This window comes from Xenopus laevis, chromosome 4S, assembly GCF_017654675.1.
Source record: "Xenopus laevis strain J_2021 chromosome 4S, Xenopus_laevis_v10.1, whole genome shotgun sequence".
In the NCBI taxonomy this organism is placed as follows: Eukaryota; Metazoa; Chordata; class Amphibia; order Anura; family Pipidae; genus Xenopus; species Xenopus laevis.
In genome coordinates, this window is record NC_054378.1 from 90,309,852 (window position 1) to 90,331,417 (window position 21,566).

Sequence of the window (21,566 nt, forward strand, 5' to 3'; positions counted from 1 at the left end):
TTCAGTCTGGCATTTCAAAATTATAGCAAGCAGGCAGCAGCCATTTTGTGGACACTGTTATTAAGACAAGCCTTGTATCATCTCAGAATCTTGTTTGTGCACCAGAATAGGGGACCCGATGTCCATCCCCATGCCCTGGTTACACAATTAAATGGTAAAGAGAACGGGGGAATGTGTGGAGAGCAGTGACATCTAGGAAGTGCTGAATGGAAAGTGAAATTGGATTTCATGTTTAGTTTGAAAAGGACTTTTATTATACAGATTTTTGTGTCTGGGTGACAGGTCCACTTTAATTAAGAAAACTAAACCTCATAATAAAGGTTATATGCAAATATGCAAATTTCCAAAAGTATCTAAAAATCATGTCCTTACTTATTTCTTGCATGTTAAGAAAGATGCATTGCTAGATGCCTGGTAGGTTTAATCCATCTATAAAGCATGCTTTTAAGTAATTTTATATTGATAGAGCAAAGATGCAAATGCTAATTATAGTGATTGAGGACACTTGTTGGTTGTTTATTTTGTGGCTTTTTGGTTAAAATATCTGCCTGTCAACCAAACATTTGATAGACATCCCTTACAAATGTTCATACTGCAGGGTTGTAATATACCCAGTTCTAAAAAAGTAAGGCATTTCCATAAATGTTTTCTTTTAAATGGGAGGTCTGGCATTTCTCCTGAAAGGTCTAGGTTAACTCCTTCATTTGTAGACTCCCTGGAAAGCTGAAGAATCCTGTAGACGCCAACATTATCAGACACACTCTAGTTAACATATCACAAACAGCACTGGACCGAGTCCTGTGTCAGGAGCAAGCCAGTAAGGCCTGGTTTGGCTGGTTATGGGATGCATGCTGAGGGGGAGCAATTGTACAAGCATATGACAGGATTGCCTACGCCTGGGTGGGTCGAGAGGATCCAACACAACTCCAAAACAGGGATCCGGCTCGTTGAAGGCTTTGAGACAGGCAAAGGGCAACTGATGCCTTCTTGTACAACCATGATTTATTCCTGTGTTGTGTGTGTGCATGAGATGTGTGTGCCTTTCTGTGATGATTCTTGTGTGCCCTGCATAACTTATTCAGAATGTAAAATGACTGCACTTTATTCCTCATAATACAGAACTCTGCAGCTGAAGCTTAGGCCAGAGGGAAGTGAGAAAAGGGTAGTGGTTTCAGGCTGCTCAGAGAAATGTTGAAAGTGTCTTGGATGAAGTAATGAAAAATAATGAGACAAGCCTTATACTATACTGTGCATTAAAAAAGTTTAAGCAGTGAGGTGTTCTGCAGGTAGAGAAATAAATAATCCTAACGGCTATGGTGCAGCTCCTTGCAAAAATATTCATATCCTTAACTAACGCTCTCATTTTGCTGAATAATAAATCCAACTCTGAAATTGTGTTCTCTATGAGACACGTGACAATGACAATGGTTATTCCTATTATTTTACTGACCAGCTTTGCATTTCTCCAAGTAGATTTGATGGTTGATTCTGGTGCTCCTGCAGCTAATATTTTAAATAGTGCCACAGATAAGGACGTGCGAGTCTGAGCCATTTTGTTTTGCGAAAAATTCGCCGCCGATGCTATGGAACCACTGAGGGATTAAGTCAACAAAAATAAAAATCACTGGGGTGTCATAGTCTCTGGCTTTGCACCCCAGGCTGGCACTCCACTTCTTTAATAAACATATCAGCCCAGGGTCCTTTCTTGCGAAGTTCATGTTTAGACTCGTCACAGTTATTCCTTGGCATGCGCAATAAAGTACTTTGATTGTGAATTGAACGTTAATGCACTGGACATACACCAAGCTTATGGGACAAGTTTACGCATACCAAAAGTTTTCTGCAACAAAGTATCCCAGGGCACTGTATTTGTTAGATAAGAATTGTGTCATACTGTGGAAAAGGGTTAGCAATTTTAGTCAAAGGAGTTCCTAACCAAATGGCACCCTCCGGTTTTTTTTGGTTTTTTTGCAGCTTCTCTCAAAAGGCAGTGCCTTTACAGTCTGAGCATGTACAGAACGAGAATAACTGCTTGAGCCATAGGCCTTATATTTGCAGCGGTATGCAATATGGCAGCTCCATATTTACACATATAGATAACAACCATATGAAATGGCCTTAACCCAAGGGGTTAGATTAAGAGCAATATACAAATGCACAGGATACATTTATTAACACATGTATAGAGTTATAAATAATTTGCAATGTTACATATCTCAACAATAATAACATATCTTCTTTGGGCCTAATATCCACTTGAAAATCAGATTTAAAAAAATAATGTTGCACTTCATATTGCTTAAAAAACCTGCATTAAAAATATACGTTTTTGTAGTCAAAAAAAGTGTTACTGTAACTTTGGGGTGAGAAAAAATCCTGGTTTTACAAAGTATACTAATCACGGTCATAAAGATTCAAGTTATTTCTTGATAAGATTGTCTGAAAGGTGCAGGGTTATATTTACTTGTAATTGTTAATGCCAGTTAGCTATGTGGGCTGTTTCCTGTGTTTCTCTCCCCAAATCCTCTATCAAGTGGAGATTTACAGCCCTTAGCAAAATAAGATATATAGAAATAGTTTTGTGTTGGGTTACAGCAGGGCACTTTACAGATGTCCTACTTTTGTATATCAGCCTTTCTTGTTCAGATAAAACTATAACTTGCAGACTGGCATCCTGTGAAGGTGAATCATATCAAGCCTGCCTCACAGGCACACACACACAATCCAGATAAGCACAATTCACTCCTTCAGAAGGAATGCATGAGGAGAAAAAAATGGGACATTCTTTGCTCCAGAAAGACGCCAGCAAAATATTTTCTCTTGCAAAATCTTTCCCCACTTTCACGATCAATAGTTGTGTAGTTCTGCTCTGCTGTCTCTTTCTTGAGGATTACTCTGCTACTTTACTGATGGGGAAATAAATATGTCTCTTTATGGCAAATTGAACAACAACAAAAAAAATTGCAGTTATTGTTCTAGCTCCAAAAAAAACATATATTTATAGATCATATCTGTTTGTTGAAGAGTTGCAGTTTTTTTGTTTTCAGATGTTAGATGTGTAGGAAACCATGAATAACATTTGACCCTTATCAGCAACTGAATGGATAGTCCACCTGCACAAAACGCATGGTTTGCCACCCCAAGGACTGAATGAGGCTGTTGGTCAACAGCCATCTGAATTAACCTTATGTATTTTATAACAACACTGGTAGATAAAATACAATGAGCTATATTATGGGTATTATATTGTAAATGTACTTATATTCTTGCAGATGAGATCACTGTTAATCACAGCAGCACATTTACAACAAAAGACTGTGACAGGACCTATCAAAGTCCTACTTTTTTATACTATTATTTACAATAATTATTATACTAAATAAAAATGTTTTCCTCCTTTCAGATTTTGGGATTATTTTTTAGTGTTCAGTTGGGTCATCTTCCCATTTCTGACCTCTCATTAGAGGTTTGTAATCATTAATATGGGCAATAGTATTTAATTCTACTCTAGGCAACCTACCAAAAGGTAGGGTTGGGGGAAGTTTAAAATCTTAGGGGGTTACGTAATAAAAGGCACTAAGTTTGTCCAGGAGCAATAACCCATAGCAACCAATCAGCAGGTAGAATTTACTGTTCACCTTTTTAAAAGCAAATATCTTATTGGTCGCTATGCGTTGCTGCTCCTGGGCAAATTGTGTGCCTTTTATTACATACGGGGGTTAGTCTCTTTGTCCTATAGCATATAGAGGCAGACAATCAAAGTGAAACTGTGCCCCTGAAAAAGTAAAGGGATGAGTGCACTTCTGTAAGAACCCCAATCCTGGTCCAATCACATTTCAGACTGCACAATTTCATAGCATCATAAAACTACAGAATTCATTCCTGCAATCTGACTAAACAAATTGTGCCACACCATAGAGCAGTGTATTTTAGCAAGTGACATAACATTCACCTATGGGATTTCAAAGGTGTTGAGTTTCAATGTGCCATCCACTGACCCCAAAATCACATGCTTCCAGTATGATCAATGAGCTTGCGCTAGTCCATAGTATTAGAGAAGAACTCAGCAGGGCAACGTGTGGTAAAGGACAAAACATATCCCTAGCTGAGCTTTAGTCTGCTATGTTTACACCAAACCAAATGGCTATCATCTGACCAATGAAACTGCGTCATTCCATAGAATCAGAGTGCATTAATGAAAACGATAAACCATATACTTTCAAAGGTGATGAGCTTGGCTATTTGGCAGTCTATTGTCTGCAAAGTGGATTTACCAACTATTGGGAGTACAGTCACATTAAACTATGTGACTAATAAAATTGCAGCATTTGGCAGCTTTGGAGTAGAACATCAAAGTCTATAGTGTATATTGTAGAGGACGTGTGTGTGTGTGTGTGTGTGTGTATGTTTATATATAACCTCTGCAAATGCCAAGCAGATATTGTCTTGAGAACAACCACCAAAAACGAACACACACACGTTTCAATAAAGGTTGCTAATGAAAATACAGTATGGATGTCATAATCAGTACAAAGGGTTAAAAGAGATTTAAAATTCAGGGACATATATACTTGACATGTTTGTGTGATAAAGGTATAGACTAAATCTAAAGGAGGGGTTGAGAGAGTGAACAGGGGTGTGCAGAACACACTTCATAAAGATCCCTCTTTGTTCACAGAGAAATATCTTTCTGTACCCAGGTGATGCAGACACCTATTGTAAGTAGCTCTTCACTTGGTCTATCTCTGCTTTCAGCATGTGTGAATAATCAGAATCATCATTATACTGCTCAAGAGTTCCTTGTAACCAGTGAAATGAAAAGCTTTAAGAACACTCGATAAACACAAAAAGAAGGAGAAAAATAAAATAATTAACTTTACTTAATGTATTTAAAAATCTCCTTGTATATAAGTCAGGTTCTTTATATTTTAAGAGATGGCAAGCAGGTGGGTATTGAGGAAAAAAAGAACACAGGTGAATATTAGGTTTCACATGGCAACAGCATAGAATGTTTCCTGTATGAAGCATATCTACTGAAAGTTATTCCAATTCTTTTAATTATAAAAAAATATTTTCTTACAGTGCTTAATTTTCTGGAGGTAAAAATGATCCTGCGTTCATGTAGCATGCTTGCATAGATCTGAAGCATATTATTCACGTCCACCGCCACAAAATATTCTGTCAGGTTCCTCTGTGAATGGGAGAAAACACAAAGATCATTAATTACATACAATTAATGGCAGTTATACAATTGTACTGCTTTTAATCTTATTGGTACAGTAGCCCAATTCCCTGTAGCACCATGCCAAAGCCCTTTAGAGAACTAATGCTTGCCTACTGGGCACCATCTCATCTGATTGCCCCAGGAGTGGTGGTGCAACATGTGACAAAAGGATGTGTAGGATTTCTGTTCCTAAGAGGCAGTATATCAGCTTGATGATAACAATAGATATAAAATTATTTTAGCTTTTAGGGGCCCTAAAACAGAAATGACTATGATACAAATATGAAAACTACAAGCTGACAAACTAGATTCCAAGTAATATTATAAGTAAATGTCATACCACATAGCTGGACCTTAGCCCAAACTGCCCATTAAAGGCCCCAATCAGATGTTTTTGCAATCACCCACAATGACTAGACCATTAGAAAATGCAGACAAGCTTGATTGGTAGATGTTTGCATACAAAGCTGAATGATAAAAGGTTTGGGATAAAAGGGCCAAACTTGGCAATGCTAAGGGCCCAGGTGCAACATCCTTTTAAGAAAATTAAAGAAAAATGTATTATACATCTATATTCTGTGATGTTTCTGCTAAAAGTTGCTTTAAAGCTATTTGAGAAACTGTGAATTTGTAACCATCCATACATTAAAGGGGTTAGTTACTTAAATCCAAAAATTTCTCATTATTTTTGTAAAACCAAACTCCCACCCACATTTTTACCGTATTTCTCAATAAATTTACTGGAAAAAATCTGATGCGGTAGAAGACCCGCTAAAATCATGAAAAAGTCTGAATTTGACACCCGAAGAATTTTTTGGATTATCGCCTGAAAACCACAAATTATTCAGATTTTTGTACGAAACCCAGTGACAATTATGATATCTTCCAATTGTAAAAGGGACATCTACCATTGACTTCTACATGAACTCGGCAGGTTTGAGACTGAGTACTTTTTAATTGGACTTTTAGCATCTGGGTTTAATACATTTTGAAAAATTAGATTTTTGTTTCCAAGAACAAAATGGTGTTTTTCTCCTTTAAAAAAGAAAAGAAATCGGACTTTAGTAAATAACTCTGAGTGTTCAGCCAAACAGAATTTGAATCCTTTTAATATATGTTTTTAAAGGTCTAAACTACTGATAAGCAACAGGTTATGGTTTAGAGACAATGCAATTTTTTGATATTTTCCCCTCTAAAACTCACACCAGAAAAAAACGGACATCGGTAAATAACCCACTAAGTCTTGAAACATCAATCTCACGTGCAATGCTTTTAGGAACTTAATGAGTTAAAATAGAAATTGCAAGAAATGAAGAAAATCATTTCTTTACCATATCTGGTCATTTAATAAAGTCACGCACACAGGCACCACTGTGCTTAGGCCTTTATTGGGCCTTTCTTTAACACATGCTGGCTCTCTCATTTAATACAAAACAGATAGCACATAGTGATTAAGTTAACAAGTGAACAGACTCTTTCAGGGAAAACAGAAAAGCGGTTAAAACCCAATTAGATACATACACTTTCTGGGATTGTCGGCAGTCCAGTTACGTCAGGAGTAATGAAATACGAGTGCTAGGAGAAGAGTAGGGTGGAAAATATAACACAGGTTAATTAGGATTTAATAAGGATCTTAATTGGTAGTTTGGAGAGAGGAGGGGGAATAATAGGATTAATGAGTTTTATGGTATATGTATGCACAATTATTACTACAATGACTGACAGAAGAGAATAACGAACACCCTCGTTTGATTGTAACCAGAGAGAAGATGCAGGAGAGAAAAGACAGCTTCACAAGACAAACTTGACAGGAGGAATGGAAGTCTGTGTAATAAAAATGTGAGTGCTTTATAAAATGTCAATAAGAATGTGTGGTTACGTCTATTTTTACTCCTTACTTCCCAATGCTCTTTTTGCTCTACCATAATAGTAAAAAAATATGTTAATTGCAAATGATGCTACATATATATCACACATTTACTCTAGGATATGTACAAATAGCTTCCACCCCTCATTAGAGCCTAACCAAAGATGTCCTTTAATCCACTACATATCTTAACTCTTTACAGAGAGCTACCGTGCTAATAAACAGTTTGTTGTAGGGTCAATAAACCCCCAGTGAGGGGAGACACAAACATATTGACCCAACAGATGATTGTTTCTTAATGTTTCTATTCTTCTGATTAAATGGTTTTACATGTTAAAATCAGTCAAAGTAAATTATGACCATCAGTCAACCTGTCACCATCAGGTTTGTCATGGGCACAGCATTTCCCACACATTTATGTATGATGAAAGAAAAAGGTTTCCAGAAGTTCCTCCCTGTAGCTGTTTCTATCCCGCTCTCCAACGGGTGAAAAATTCAAATGCTTTTAAAATCTGAGGGGGGGAATAAGCCAGCTTCAACAAACACAACCCCCAACACAACGGATCGGGTAGAGACGCTTGGAAACTGAAAACAACTGCTAAGTGCCCATTTTGCATGTGAGTGTAACTTTTAATTTATGATTATTTATTAAAAAAACGTTTTTACACTATATGAAGCACATCTCTCATAGCATATCCGGATTGAATTTCGCATAACAAGGATAACAGTATCCCCAGATAGGCACAAAATAATCTTAAACGTTTGTGAGTACCCATTTTGCCCTGATGATGACCCCCTAGAAACTATGGTGAATGCTAGAGTGGGTTTCACAAAAAATTAACTACTCACACAAAGAGGTGGCCAAATTGGATATAATCTACTACACTATATTCCCATCATTTTCTTTCTGTTGTCTTTCCCTGAGCATCCTTGCGGAGCGCTGCCACACAAGAGGATTATTCTAATTCTGAGCACAGTGGTAGTCAAAATACCCAAGAACCCTAAAGAGGAACTATCGTGAAAATGAAAATTTAATATAAGCTGCAGCATACTGAAATAAGAAACTTTCTAAATACAATCAATTAAAAATTCTGTACTGTTTCTAAAATAATCAAGTTTATCTTCACTATTACTCTCTCAACATCTGTTTCTCCTCATTCTGTCTTCTTTCAGGAGTTGGGTGTTAGATATTCACTGACAGATCCAATATATTTTATAGGGGGGCTCCTTTTGCCTAGAATATGTATTAGAGCTCACTCTATTAAAATCATCAGAAATCATGTCTCTCTACATGCAGGATTTGTGCAAAAGGCAGTTATTGTTAGATTTTGTTTGTACTGGAATCAGTACAGTTCCCCTTTAAGAAGACACATGGGTGAATGTGGTAAGTGGGGTTAGTGCATAAAACTGCTGGTACCCCTTATGGAATGATTGCATCTTTATGCTGTTTTTTTTTTTTACCTGTTCACTTCACTTGCATGGCAAAATAGATAAAATTGGATAAAAGACATAAAATACATTTTGGTTTGCACCCATTTTATTGTACTTGTGCCATTTACAATTTTTTTCCCCATAAGTTCAATCAGAATTATGATCAATCTTTAGCTCTACACCAAATGGAAGTACAGGTATGGGACCTGTTATCCAGAATGCTCGGGCCTGGCATTTTCCGGATAACAGATTATTTGGTAATTTGGATCTTCATACCTTAAAGTGATACAGACACTAAAAAACTACTTTTTAAAATATGAATTTACATTAAAAGTTACCTATAGGTCATGCTTGGGCAAATACTTTATGGCAAAATTATAAGAAGCATGCAAAGTAAATTTTATGGTAGATGTATAAAAGGTTAAATTTCTGGTTTCAGTGGGGGTCATTTATAAACTTCGCACAAGGCAGATTGGTTCACAAAGTGAATATATTTGCCCTGCGCATGGTTATTTTTATAAAGCTGAATAAGTGTGGTGCAAACAGAATTGCGAATTTTTTTTTAACATTGTGAATGTCTATAAGAGCTTTTTTAAATATGTCAAAAATCACAAATTGCGAATATTTATGCGCACACTCTGCGGCTGAATATTCGCAAAACAGTTTTGCAAAGTGTGAATTTAAGTTACTGTCAACGCTATTTTTGCACACAACAACCATTGCACATTGGGTGCTATCGAGCAAACTACCATCTCATTTGCGTGCCATTCGCTAAAATTTATTCACAATGCGAATTCGCAAAAACCAGAAAGACGGGCAGAGCAGTGCAATATATTAGCGTTCAAGAAAAAACATGGGCAATACAACCTTTTGTGAAAAAATATGCACTGTGTGAACTTAATAGATGACCCCAAGTATCTCTTTAAGTCTACTAGAGACTCATGTAAACATTAAATAACCCCAACAGGCTGGTTTTGCTTCCAAGGATTAATTATATCTTAGTTGGGACCAAGTACAAGGTACTGTTTTATTATAACAGAGATAAAGTATATATTTTTAAACATTTGGATTGTATGATTTTAATAGAGTCTATGGGAGACAACCTTTCAGTAATTTCTGGATAAGGAGTTTCCAGATAATGGATCCCATACCTGTACCCTTTTACTATCATTACCAAAAGTAGGTGGACTCCTTCAACACAAACAGACCAAAACATTTAGCATGTTATATCAACCCAAATAACTGCAATCAGAATCACACAGGTTCACTGCTTTTCTCTCCTTTCATTACATCCTTGTAGTTCTGGGAGATAAAAAATATGAGGGAGTCATTTAATTATTTCTCCAAATTTGCCAAATTACAGCATGACTTACCGTAAAAGTACAGGTTCCAAGCCTAGGTCTCATGCCAAAATTGTAGTTGTTTCATCATGAGGCTAGCATAGAAACTCTTGCATTGGTTCCTTTTTTAAAGGTAACACACCTTTTAATACACCATTTATGCATTTATAATGATGAAAACAGTTGGCTTGTGCATGTTTAGATGATATTCCCATCTTGGCGAGATGCAATGGTGAAATAATTGTGTGAATATAGTATTAGTTACAACACCAGGCTAAATGATGGGTCTGCTTCTGTTTGAAGGAATAATTGAATATTTTAAAAAATGGATAATATATATGAAGAGGAAATATTAATTTATTATGTTATCACCAAAAAATTGTGGCATACAGTAGTGAGTTATTGTAGAATTAAAAACAAAACAAATGGAAGAAGTTGTATTTGTGTTTATCTTTAGAGCAGAAGATTGTTCTCTTAACAATAAAACTCACCCAAACCTGCAACTTACCAACAAAGGAGAGGGCTGTTTTTTTAAAACAGGTTCACTTGAAATAAACAGCTGTTGGTTCTTGTAATAAGAAACAGAAAGTCTGCTAGTACATCAGTAAAGCAATGTATTTAGGCCTATGGTTATTAATACCTGTGTGATGCAAGTTTCAGTGGTTAAGTATGACCATAACTGTTAGGATCTCTTTACTAGCTTTTCAATCAATATCTCCTTCTTTAGTCATAGCACTTAAGCTATAGCACTTAAGTCATAGCTCTTAAGCTATTTGTCCTATGATCCTGTATATATTTATTATGTGATTTGTCTCCCCCATGTATACATACCATGTATGCTCCTTAACAGCACTTCACAAATAAAATTATACATACATATACATATCTTGTTAATGCCTTTAGGCTGGTGGCACACAGAGTGCTTTTCGGCTTTCTCAAAATTACCGTACCTCAAAACACAGCTGTCGGGCATTAGCCAGTCAAGCCAGTGGAAGTTGTCAGGCAGTGATTTTCTGTACATTTCAGGTGGCTGAAAAGCACTCCATGTACCATCAGCCATATAACATCATCCCATTCAGGTAGAAAAATGCCTAAAATTCAAGGCCATGTACATGTTTTTATGTGTTTTATTGAAAAAAATCTGACGTTTCAAACACCAACCGTGCTCTTTCTCAAGGAGCGACAAATATTCACCGGCTCACAGGTAATGCAAGCAGGTTAGACCTTGCTTAAGATTTATTGCAGCATGCATCGTTTCGGGGTTACATCCTTTGTCAAGCATGTGCAAGTGCTTCTTGGACTGTTCTACTCTTTCTCAAGGATACACATATGCATGGTTGCAGCTTATATGATCCAATGGATATTCACTAGGCTGCTATGCTACAATAGGTTAATATTTAGGTGGTTGTAGCAAGGTGAAGGGTTACTTTTGTTAAGATATTTGACTTAAATCAACATGCAAGTTTAAAAATGCATTGTATTCAAACTTAGTAACATTTGGATTAGCAGAATGAAAGCTATTTCATGCAAAAGGATATAAAAACTTTTTTTTTCTGTCACTATCAAAGATGCTGTGCAATGCATAGGATCAGACTAGAAATCTGTATAACGACATCCATACTGAACCTATGACTAAGATTAATACCATGTAATTAACACCAGTTTACAATGAAAGACAGAAGAGCTGTTTAAAGCCAAATGTCGTCTCAGCTTTCTAAACATATGAGACATGGGATGTTAGAATAATTTTGTAGACAGGTACCTACCAGGCTCAGGCTGACAGGTGTATGTGCTTCAGGAACTGGATGATTGTACCAGGATTTTAACATATCATTCAGGTCATTCTCCTGTTGAAGTAACAGAAAGTAAAACAAGAAAATAAAAAAATAAAAAACCTGTAAATCATATTTCAAAGGATGACTATGCCAATTTAATAATAGTATTGTTAAAGAAACAGTTCAGTGTAAAAATAAAAACTGGGTAAACAGATATGCCAAATAAAGCCTAAAGTTTCAGCTTCTCAATAGCAGCAATGATCCAGGACTTTAAACTTGTCACAGGGGGTCACCATCTTGGAAAGTGTCTGTGACGCTTACATGCTCAGTGGGCTCTGAGCAGCTGTTGAGAAGCTAAGCTTAGGGGTTGTTGCAAATTATCCAGCAGAAAATGAGGTATGTCTGTAATATAAGCTGATGCTACAGGACTGATTATTACATTCTGATGCTAATAGCACTGGTTTCTGTGCTGCTATTTAGTAATGATCTATATTAATTACTTATCAGCCTTATATTGTGACATTTCTATTATATGTGAACTGTATTTTGTGAGTGGGTCCCTAAGCTCAGTAAGTGACAGCAGCAGCACAGAGCATGTGCAGTGAATCAGCAGAAAAGAAGATGGGGAGATACTGGGACATCATTTGGAGGCACATATCTTTACTGCTAAAGGGCTGTGGTTGCCTTGGACTGGTACAGAAGCCCACAAAATAATTTACAGCATTTCTAGCCTAATTCTTTAAGCTTTAATTCTCCTTTAAGGGGGGCCACATGGAACATAACTGTTCAGTGAGTTTGCAATTGATCCTTAGCATTCAGCTCAGATTCAAAAGCAAACAGCTGTGACCCATGTAACCCTCCCTCAAGTCACTGATTGGTTACTGCCTAGTAACCAATCAGTGGAAATAGATGGCTGCAAAGCAGGAAGTAGTGTTCTGGCTACTATGTTAGACATCCAGTCAATCCAGCCTTTATACATTACATTTTTGGCTAACTAACTATATTAGAAACATTTTTTATTTTGCACAGCCTATCTATTTACTCAGTTTTTATTTTTATACTAAGCTTAGCCTTTAACCTATATAAACCTGAATAATAAGTTTCCACCTATGTATTTCATGAAAGGTGCACTATAAACCTGTCTTCAAAAATATGTGAAGTTTTTTTTAACTAAAATAATGCACGTTTCAGTATTGTTGCAATGGGCAGCAATGTCATGGTCTTATTTTGAACATATTTACCTCCCACTTAAATCAGCAAAGTTAATATCAGGAAAAGTAATGAGCACAATGAGACTCTCTCAACCAGTGTTATGCAGAATTGAAAATAAACGAGTGCATTGTAAAGCCTATGACCCATCCAACAACAGACACCTCTTTGTGCCACCTGTTATTTAAATGAATGGAAACCAAATCACCATTTGTGACAGACGGTTCTCAGGGCTAAAGTGAATATTTGCATGTTTTCAGGCTGAAAATGACCTTCCACTGGTTTGCATTCCGGTGGCACAAAGACATAATGAGCATTTCTTCTCATAAATGCTACATGTACCATATCCCCAGATGTACCACGATTGCTCTGAAGAACAAAAAACTATCAGTAAATAACAAACAGAACAAATTTTGAACCCAAGCAAAACTTTGTGGAATCATGTTGAACCTAGATAGGTATAATTTTCCTATAGAGGGATGAGACAACACCTCCATATCTTTGTAACTCCATCCCAACCAAAATACGCAATAAGCATATTAAAAACAAGACTATGTCATCTTACTCTAGTAACATACATGTATTATTGCAGATACATTTTAGTGAAGCTTCTTAAGGCACAATTCACACTACTATGTGTTTAGGGATACATTTAAAGAAATATGATGCCAAGGGCTCCCAAAGTTTTGGGAAGTGCATTTTTTTACCTAACAAACACTGAATGAAATAACATCTCAAACGTGACATTGCTTCCCTTGGTAACATGTTAGCTCTGTATGGAGCCAGCAGCCTAACAATGCCTGTGATCACGTACAGTCAACAATTGCCTGCTTTTATCAAAATGTCAATGTTTAATACCTGTTCTTTCACTAGGTAGTCGGCCAAGGTATTTAACAGTTTGTAGTAAATTTCAAACCAAGGAAGATAACTGTAAATATAAAAACAGAGTTCACACATTATTATAATAAATACATGCATATTAAAAGATCAACATTTAACTTATATAAACTGCATTGCTATATAGTCTCTATTACTGAATCCAGCAGGTCCATGTGAATATATGTGTATATATACTGAAAATGGGCAAAACAAAGCCACTGTTAAGCCATAGTTAAGTAATCATTCACTAAACGTCATGGGCTGACTATATTATATGGGCAGAAATAAAGAGTCTGAAAACAAGCTGGGGAAGAACGGCTGGGGTTATGATACACGTTCCACACTGGGCCACTTTCACATATGCTGTTCCTATTCATTCTGAGTTTGCAGCAGTTGTATTATAAACATTCTTAAACAGATTATTTAATGCCTATTGGCAATTGGAATTTTTGCAATTTTATCCAGGTTAGGGTTCTAGGGACCGAGCAATACAGGACATTCTGATCAACTTTCTTGAATATACACAATTCACCAGTACTTTTCTGATATGACTTTTCACTTATGAAATATTTCCTACTCTTGTAAAAATACCAAAATCTCTCAAACATACAAAAAATTGAAACACAGATTATAACACATTGGTAACATGGCTTGGACCACAAACAGGCTTTCACATCTTGGTTTCATTTCTAGTAGTGAGTATACAAATGAAAGAAGGAATGCAGTTACTACAAGCTTTATAGGACTCAGACAGGGGATACAAAAGCTGCAATAGGCTACCTTGATCCCCCCGAAGGCATGTTTGCTTCTACTTGGACCATATGGCAAATAGCCTTGTTAATCCTTGTTGAAGTGTTCTCAAAAACTTTTATTCAAATAGTAGACAGACCTTTTGAGAGATGATAATTGTAATCCAATGTATTGTTGATGGGTTACTGGATTAGAGTTTTTTTTAGCAGAGCTACGACTAAAAGGGAAATACAGAAGGGTTACCAGCAGTTATTTTTTTTTTTGGATTAATAAAACTTTCTATGAAAGGCATGGAAATTGTTTAACTGCTGATATGAACTTGTGTCAGTTCATTAGAATGTATTTAACGGCTTTGTGCTGTTGAATATTAATACGTTCAATGGGGTATAAGCGCTCAGCAAAATTTAAAAGCTTCTGAATGCTTAATCCCTGATGCCAATTGTATGTGTAGAGAAAGGATTAAATTATTTTGAGTGCTGAAATGGACCTTTATAGGAAAACAGAAATTGTTATATCCAAAGTTATCTCTTCTGCTGTAAAAATATAGTTGACATACATAATAGGTGATACATTAAGTCCTGTATGTAATGTATACAATAACATAGGCCTACAAAAAAACACTGCTGGGTAGTCTGACTAAATAGTCAGTTTATCATAGTTTGGTAAATTTCATCATCTGTCTAATAACAAAACAGTACTTTGTACTTGATGGTAACTAAACTATATGAATCCTATCAAGTCTATTTAATATTTAAGTGATTATTGCAGATTTATTTATGGTGATCCAAATTACGGAAAGGCCTCTATCTGGGAAACATCCTGAGCATTGCCACCTTCAAGTACCGAGCATTCTGAATAACAGCACCATTATATTTCCCACTGAAATGGTTCATTTCATAGCTAGAAACAATTATCCTAATCCTTTCTCCCCAAACACAATCTACATGGTGAAGCATGGTGATAGTGGATACTACCATTCCACAAAACAGAATGCTGTTTGATTGCTCAAAGAAATATTTCTGTCAGGAATCAGGGAATTGGGAAAAATATAAACTACAGAGAAGCCTTTTATAAGAACTAGAGCCCACATCAATCCTTTCCTCCCTACTAACCCATCAAGTGCATCTTTTGAAATGTGTGGATGTTGCCCCCTTTATACTATGTAACTTTATAAATGCTATTTTACAAATTACCTCTGTGGAAACCCACCATCCATGGTTCCACTCTTCCATAAATAAATGTCTTTCTTACTCTTTCTCAAACTTTTATTCATTTCTGTGAAATATATGTGGACAAATTCACATATATCTAGTCCAAAGTCAAATCAATGTGTTTAGTCAATATGGCAAAATCTTTTATCAAAGACATATCTGTAAATATAAATAGGAACTGCAGGTATAAACACTAACCAGCACAGACTCACAGACAAGACATGCAAAGAGAAAATGTACAAGCACACACACACATACACACACACACAATATCTTGTAGCAATGCGGAGGACCAGCCCTGATTTATCTTCCCAAGAAGACACTGTGCTCCTCACTGCAGTGCAAAGCCATTTATCATATTATTGCATGAATATTGCCTTCTACTAGCTTATGAAAAATAGCCTGTCCCCTGTGTGGGCATCTCCCACCTCCTCAGGGCGGCAGATTTATGTCCCTTCTAAAGAGGGATTCTGATCCTCACTTCACTGTGCCGAAGAGGTCATGCATTTCAATGTTGTGTCAGGCTGGCCCCTAACTCTGCAGCAGATCATTATCTGGGGGCCATTATAATATACATGTACTGGACTGATGAAACAGCAACTCTGTATACAAGACAAATATGCTAGCATTCCAGTTTTAAAGCAAGTTAGGCAAAGGTCTGATTACTGGTACATGCGCTTACATGCAAGTATTTATTTATTTTGTGTGTCTGCATACAGCTTTAAGATAAAGATGCATAGTTAGCAATCACACTCGCCATTTTCTACTGTCAATCTCTGATACTACAACGTAATTTGCTATGGCTGAAATGTAATAACAACAAATACTGTACACAGACAGAGATTTTTAAGCGTAATGCCCAAAGGGTTAATTTATGAATTAGTTAATTAATTCTTGTAATTAATTAACCCTTGGGGCACCTTTCCTTTTTCCTCACTGAACTGATTTCCATGCCTTTTATACTACTGAGTGAAAAAGACACTGCGGCAACTCAAACAGGATGTTATTTTGCAGCTTTCCTTTTCACTTCATATAGATAAATGCCTTTATTTCCTGCATTTAATGTATGTGTTTATATATTTGTGCATAGTTAAGAATGGAGAATCTTTGTACCTTTCTTCAGGCAAATCTGCATCTTTTACAGTTACCAATGAAGTGTCAGATATTTTATGTACCACTTCAAGTAATGTGTGATGTTGGCCCCTCTAAACATTATATACTGAAAGTGAGGGGTTTGCTGATTTTGGGCCTAGTGTGAAATATACAGCTCCAGAAGGGCCTGTCAATGCTAACAAACCTCCCTATATTTCATTGCTCATTAGAAGGAGATTCTAAGTGTTTCCTCTGGAAAGGATTCCCAAGTCTGCTAGTTATTAGCAAACCCAGCCTCCCTTCAGGCTCCTGTGTCACATGGGTGCCACTGCCTGGGACACTTTTTAAATTGAAAGAGTCATAGGTTAAGTGACGGAGAGGAAATGGCTGTGTAGAAAAGGCAGGTGAACAGTTACTGCTCTGAATTAGTGAGGGACCCTCACCTCTCATGCTGACATCTTAAGGGCAAGGGAAACTGCCTTTCCTCCTGTCCAGACGTCTATATGTGGAGGGGGCAAGGGATTTTTCTGTCTGGAATATGGGCACAGAGGACTGAAAATTGAAAACATTTGTTGGTTGATAAAATGGCACGATAGGTGGAGGGAGAAAGTGAACGTTTGTAAAGGAAGATTGGGAAGTCGGAGAAAATAATGGTTAAGGGCGAAGAATTTGCAGAAGTCTACAAATAAAAGAGAAAGTAAAAAAATGCAAGAGGCTTGTGAAAGAATAGAGGAAAATGAGAGACTGCAGATGACTGAGATGAAGGATAAAAACATAAAAACTGGAAGGTTTGAGAACCAAGAAAGAGCAGGAGAGTATGGTAACTACAGTGAGATAGGAAGTACTGTGATATTATGGCCACTAGGGATAATTTGAATGCTTATTCATTTTTGACCAACTAGTTCCACCCAGATCATGTCATAAAAGACACAGGGGCAAATTCACTAAATAGCAAATTTTCGCTAGCGTTACTTCGACAATGTGAGCATTTCATAACGAATTTTGACTAGCGTTACTTTGGCAGTGCGAGCATTTCGCTAGCGTTCATGTCTGCCTAGAGAAACTTCATTAATACTCTTATGCTTAGGTCAATTTGAATAGGGTGGGTACCTAAAAGTCGTATGGACGTATTTATTAGAAATGTGGGTGCAAATGCTTGAAGTGGCCACTTTTTATTTAGAAATGTCCAAGGAACCATAATAAAGATATAAAAAATCTTTAATAGTTAGAACTTTGTAAACTTTTGTTTAAGCATCAACTGACCAAATAAGTTCATAAAGAGACTTTTACTACCACATGTATCTGCTTATAACCAGTAACTGCCTTAGGCTATGGACACACAGGCTGTTGGCTCTGTGTGACTGCGCACAGGCTGATCGGCTTCAAATCAATGGAGCATGACTGAGCAGATCTGCTTCTCTCAGTCTGCAAAAATATGCAGGCTGAAAACAGCTGGAGTCAATAGCCTGTGTGTACCCACAGCCTTAATAAGTATGTGCTGCATCATCAAATGTACCGTATGGCCATCAAAGGAACAGTTACACCAAAAATGAAAGTGTTTTAAAGTAATGAAAATATAAGATAAAGTTATCCTGCACTAGAAAATCTGCAGTGGTTGCTTTAAAACTCTACTATAGATTATATAAACAAGCTGCTGTGTAGCCATGGGGGCAGCCATTCAAGAACAGGATACACAGTAGATAACAAATAAGCTATGACGAATCCTGTTGTATGCTATAGAGCTAATCTCCTTTTTCAGCTTTGAATGGCTGCCCCATGGCTACACAGCAGCTTATATAAACTATAGTAGAGTTTCTGAAGCAAAAACACCAGTGCAGTGCAGGGTAACTGTATCTTATATTTTCATTACTTTAAAACACTTTTTTGGTGTTTCTGTTCCTTTAAAGCATGCTGTTGCTCCAGAAGAACTGTACCTCATAACAAAGTGACTAACACATAAAAAAGTGCTAAATATTACATGCATGTTGTCCTAAATAAACATAAAATAATAATAAATGATTAAAAAAAAGCAAGAGTTTACAGACACAGAATGGGAAACTGGACTACTTCTCTTTACAGTAAAATCACAGACAGCCTCATTAATAGAAACATATTCCTCATGCTGTAATACCGTAGGTGGAAAGTTGGCAAATAGAACCAATGCAAGAGCAGAGAACTGTCATATAGTACAGAAATTCTAAATTACAAAGTAAAAACTTATGTTTGCTGGATGTCACATATAACACTGTTAAATTAATATGCAATAATTGAGTAATGTTTAATTTACCTTAGGATGCATAAGCAGATTTTACCTCCTGACGTCAGACGGCAAAATCCAAACCTCTGCTTACTTTCTATATCTGTTAGAACAAAGGTAAAATGCTGTCCAATCTGAGACTGAGTCACCCTGCAATGAAAAAAATACAAAAATAAAGTGTCAATATATATATATATATATATATATATATATATATATATATATATATGGGAATCTATCTATAGGGGAATATAATATTGGTCGCTAACGGAAAAATCACCCACAATTCATTCGCAATGCAAATGTTCTTATTGCAAACAAATTTGCCTTTGCGAACATTTTGCAAACTGACAGTAGGATAGTGATTGCAAATGTTATAGTTTGCGATAGTGTGCAGTGTATGTAAGAACATTTCTTAATGAAAAAGTTTGCTCCAAAAGTTTACGCCACATTCAAGCCCTTAAAAGATGGTAATGCGCTATTAAGATGCGCAATGCAATAAGTTTTTTACATTGCGACATGTATATTTTTATTCTTGTGTGTGTAAAAAAAGGTTCTCTTGTTTTATTACATTTCCCACATATAGTTTTAAGAACCCTGCATAACTTTCTAATTATATAGCACAAATATATAATGTGATTATGCAACACAGCCAGTTTATTCACAAGTTTCAGCAAGGAGTAAAAAGCCGTGTGCCACTGCACAACAATGAAAAACAGTGCGTATATGAAAAAAAGCGATACATACAAGCACAGATTATACTGTAAATGAAACATTATTTAAGGGTTTGGTAAGCTGCATTGCTCTATACTGTATGTTTTATATGCACTCTGAACTGTCAGGGTGTGCTGGAAATTGTAGATTAATAAGATGTGGAGAAACAGAGGTTGCCCATAATTTGAAAAGGTATCACATCAACAAACGCATTCAATAAATGATGCAGAGATATGTAGCATTACATAAAGCAGAAGCCTTTCCAATTAGAGAGGAAAAGTATTCCTTCCTGACTCTAAGGTGGCAGTCAAATCTTTGTATTTTACCCTTGCACACACGAATATACCAATATTTACCTTTCGATGGAAAAAGGAAAGCAAAACTTTGGCACCATGCTCAGAAGATCCTACAAAATGAAATACAGGAATTAGATATCAATACATATTTTGAAAGTATGTATTTTCAATTAACATTTACAGGTATTACAGTTTTTCTATATCATGCACTTGAAGTATGCATTTCTGTTTTCCAGTAGGTTGTGGGAGGCTCCACATATTAGCAGTATTAAAAGAATGGCATACATTTTTATAGCTTAAAGGAGAAGGAAAGGCTTGCAGCACAAATGTTAGGCACCCCCAAGTAATTGTAGTTACTTAACAGAAACCCGGGTCGGTGCTCCTATCAGCAGAAAATTGCACCGGGCCTGGGTTATACCAGTGAGCTATCCAAGAAAACACTGGCACTCGAAGGGGTCTCATCCCCGAAACGTTGCACGTTTGCAGAATAAAAACGCAAGGGTATAACCCTGCTTTTGCTAGCCTTCGAGTGCCAGTGTTTTCTTGGATAGTTTGCTGAGGAGGGTGCCGATCCCTCCAACACCGTGCTCCAGGCGCTGAATTGTTGAAGGTCAGGGTGTGCAAGGGGGCTACAACACATTATACCAGTGAGCACTATGGAGAGATCCACTTCTGTCTTCAAATTTCCCGGGGCAGACGCATGCTCAGTTGAGCAAAATAGCCGACTTTTTAGTTAAAGTTCCGATTTTCGTTCTACTGCACATGCGCAGCCGCGAGAAGAAGGAGGAAGAAGATCGCTCCGTGGTGCTCACTGGTATAACCCTGGGCCAGTGCAGTTTCCTGCTGATAGAAGCACCAGCCCCAGTCAAGCTGGCATTTAAATATAGCTGTCAGAGGTCAAAGCAGTAAAGCAACACAAATGCTTAAGATAAGACAGAAAATAAGAATAAATCCTGAATGAACAAGCAGCCCAGACTGAGGAGGAAATGTTTTTTTTAACGGGTGATTTTAAAAAAGGTTAAAGGGATGTATCTTTCCATTCTGTGTCTCTAATATACTGCTGAGTCCTACAGAAAGGAACTTCAGGGTGAATTTTAAAGCAGGTCTCTGAAGGGAAGCTGCAATTCTCACACTCATGCTGAGCTTCTCTTTTAATAAAGCCATATGGCTACCACAGGAAATTCCCAGTCACATGGAGAGATCCCGGTCCCCTTACTTATGTGATTTGTGACAAGCATTTTCCAAGTGCTATCTCAATTACAAAATTCACTGGGTTAGTCAAGCAGCCAGAAGGAGGTTTTTCATCTAGTTGTTACATTACACTAAGGTGTCACTAAAACCATCCCCAATAAAATCCAAATATCTAGATAATCATAAACATTCCCAATGTTTTACATGCCATTTTGTGCTTGCCTTTCATTGTATTATTTAAGATATTAATATTAAGGATATACTTATATAAATATATGTATATTTTCCACACCACTACCAAGGTCAGCAGCAGCAAGCATTATTGTTATT

At 36.7% G+C, this 21,566-nt stretch overlaps 1 protein-coding gene across 5 annotated transcripts in view; it reads right to left on the reverse strand.

The window, feature by feature from the left end:
• LOC108715697 (DENN domain-containing protein 1B) overlaps window positions 1–21,566 on the reverse strand; it is a 106,811-nt gene that overhangs the window by 46,379 nt on the left and 38,866 nt on the right. For 2 of the 5 annotated variants that reach the window (XM_018261089.2, XM_018261091.2), the window contains exons 4-10: window positions 20,106–20,155; window positions 19,066–19,185; window positions 13,705–13,774; window positions 11,629–11,709; window positions 10,371–10,430; window positions 6,746–6,799; window positions 5,081–5,191 (exon numbers count right to left, since the gene is read on the reverse strand). In XM_018261089.2, coding sequence (XP_018116578.1) covers window positions 5,081–5,191; window positions 6,746–6,799; window positions 10,371–10,430; window positions 11,629–11,709; window positions 13,705–13,774; window positions 19,066–19,185; window positions 20,106–20,155 — 546 coding nt within the window. Of the gene's footprint in view, window positions 1–5,080; window positions 5,192–6,745; window positions 6,800–10,370; window positions 10,431–11,628; window positions 11,710–13,054; window positions 13,190–13,704; window positions 13,775–19,065; window positions 19,186–20,105; window positions 20,156–21,566 lie in introns of those variants that run through there. The other 3 variants (XM_018261090.2, XM_018261092.2, XM_041561565.1) reach the window with 3 other exon arrangements.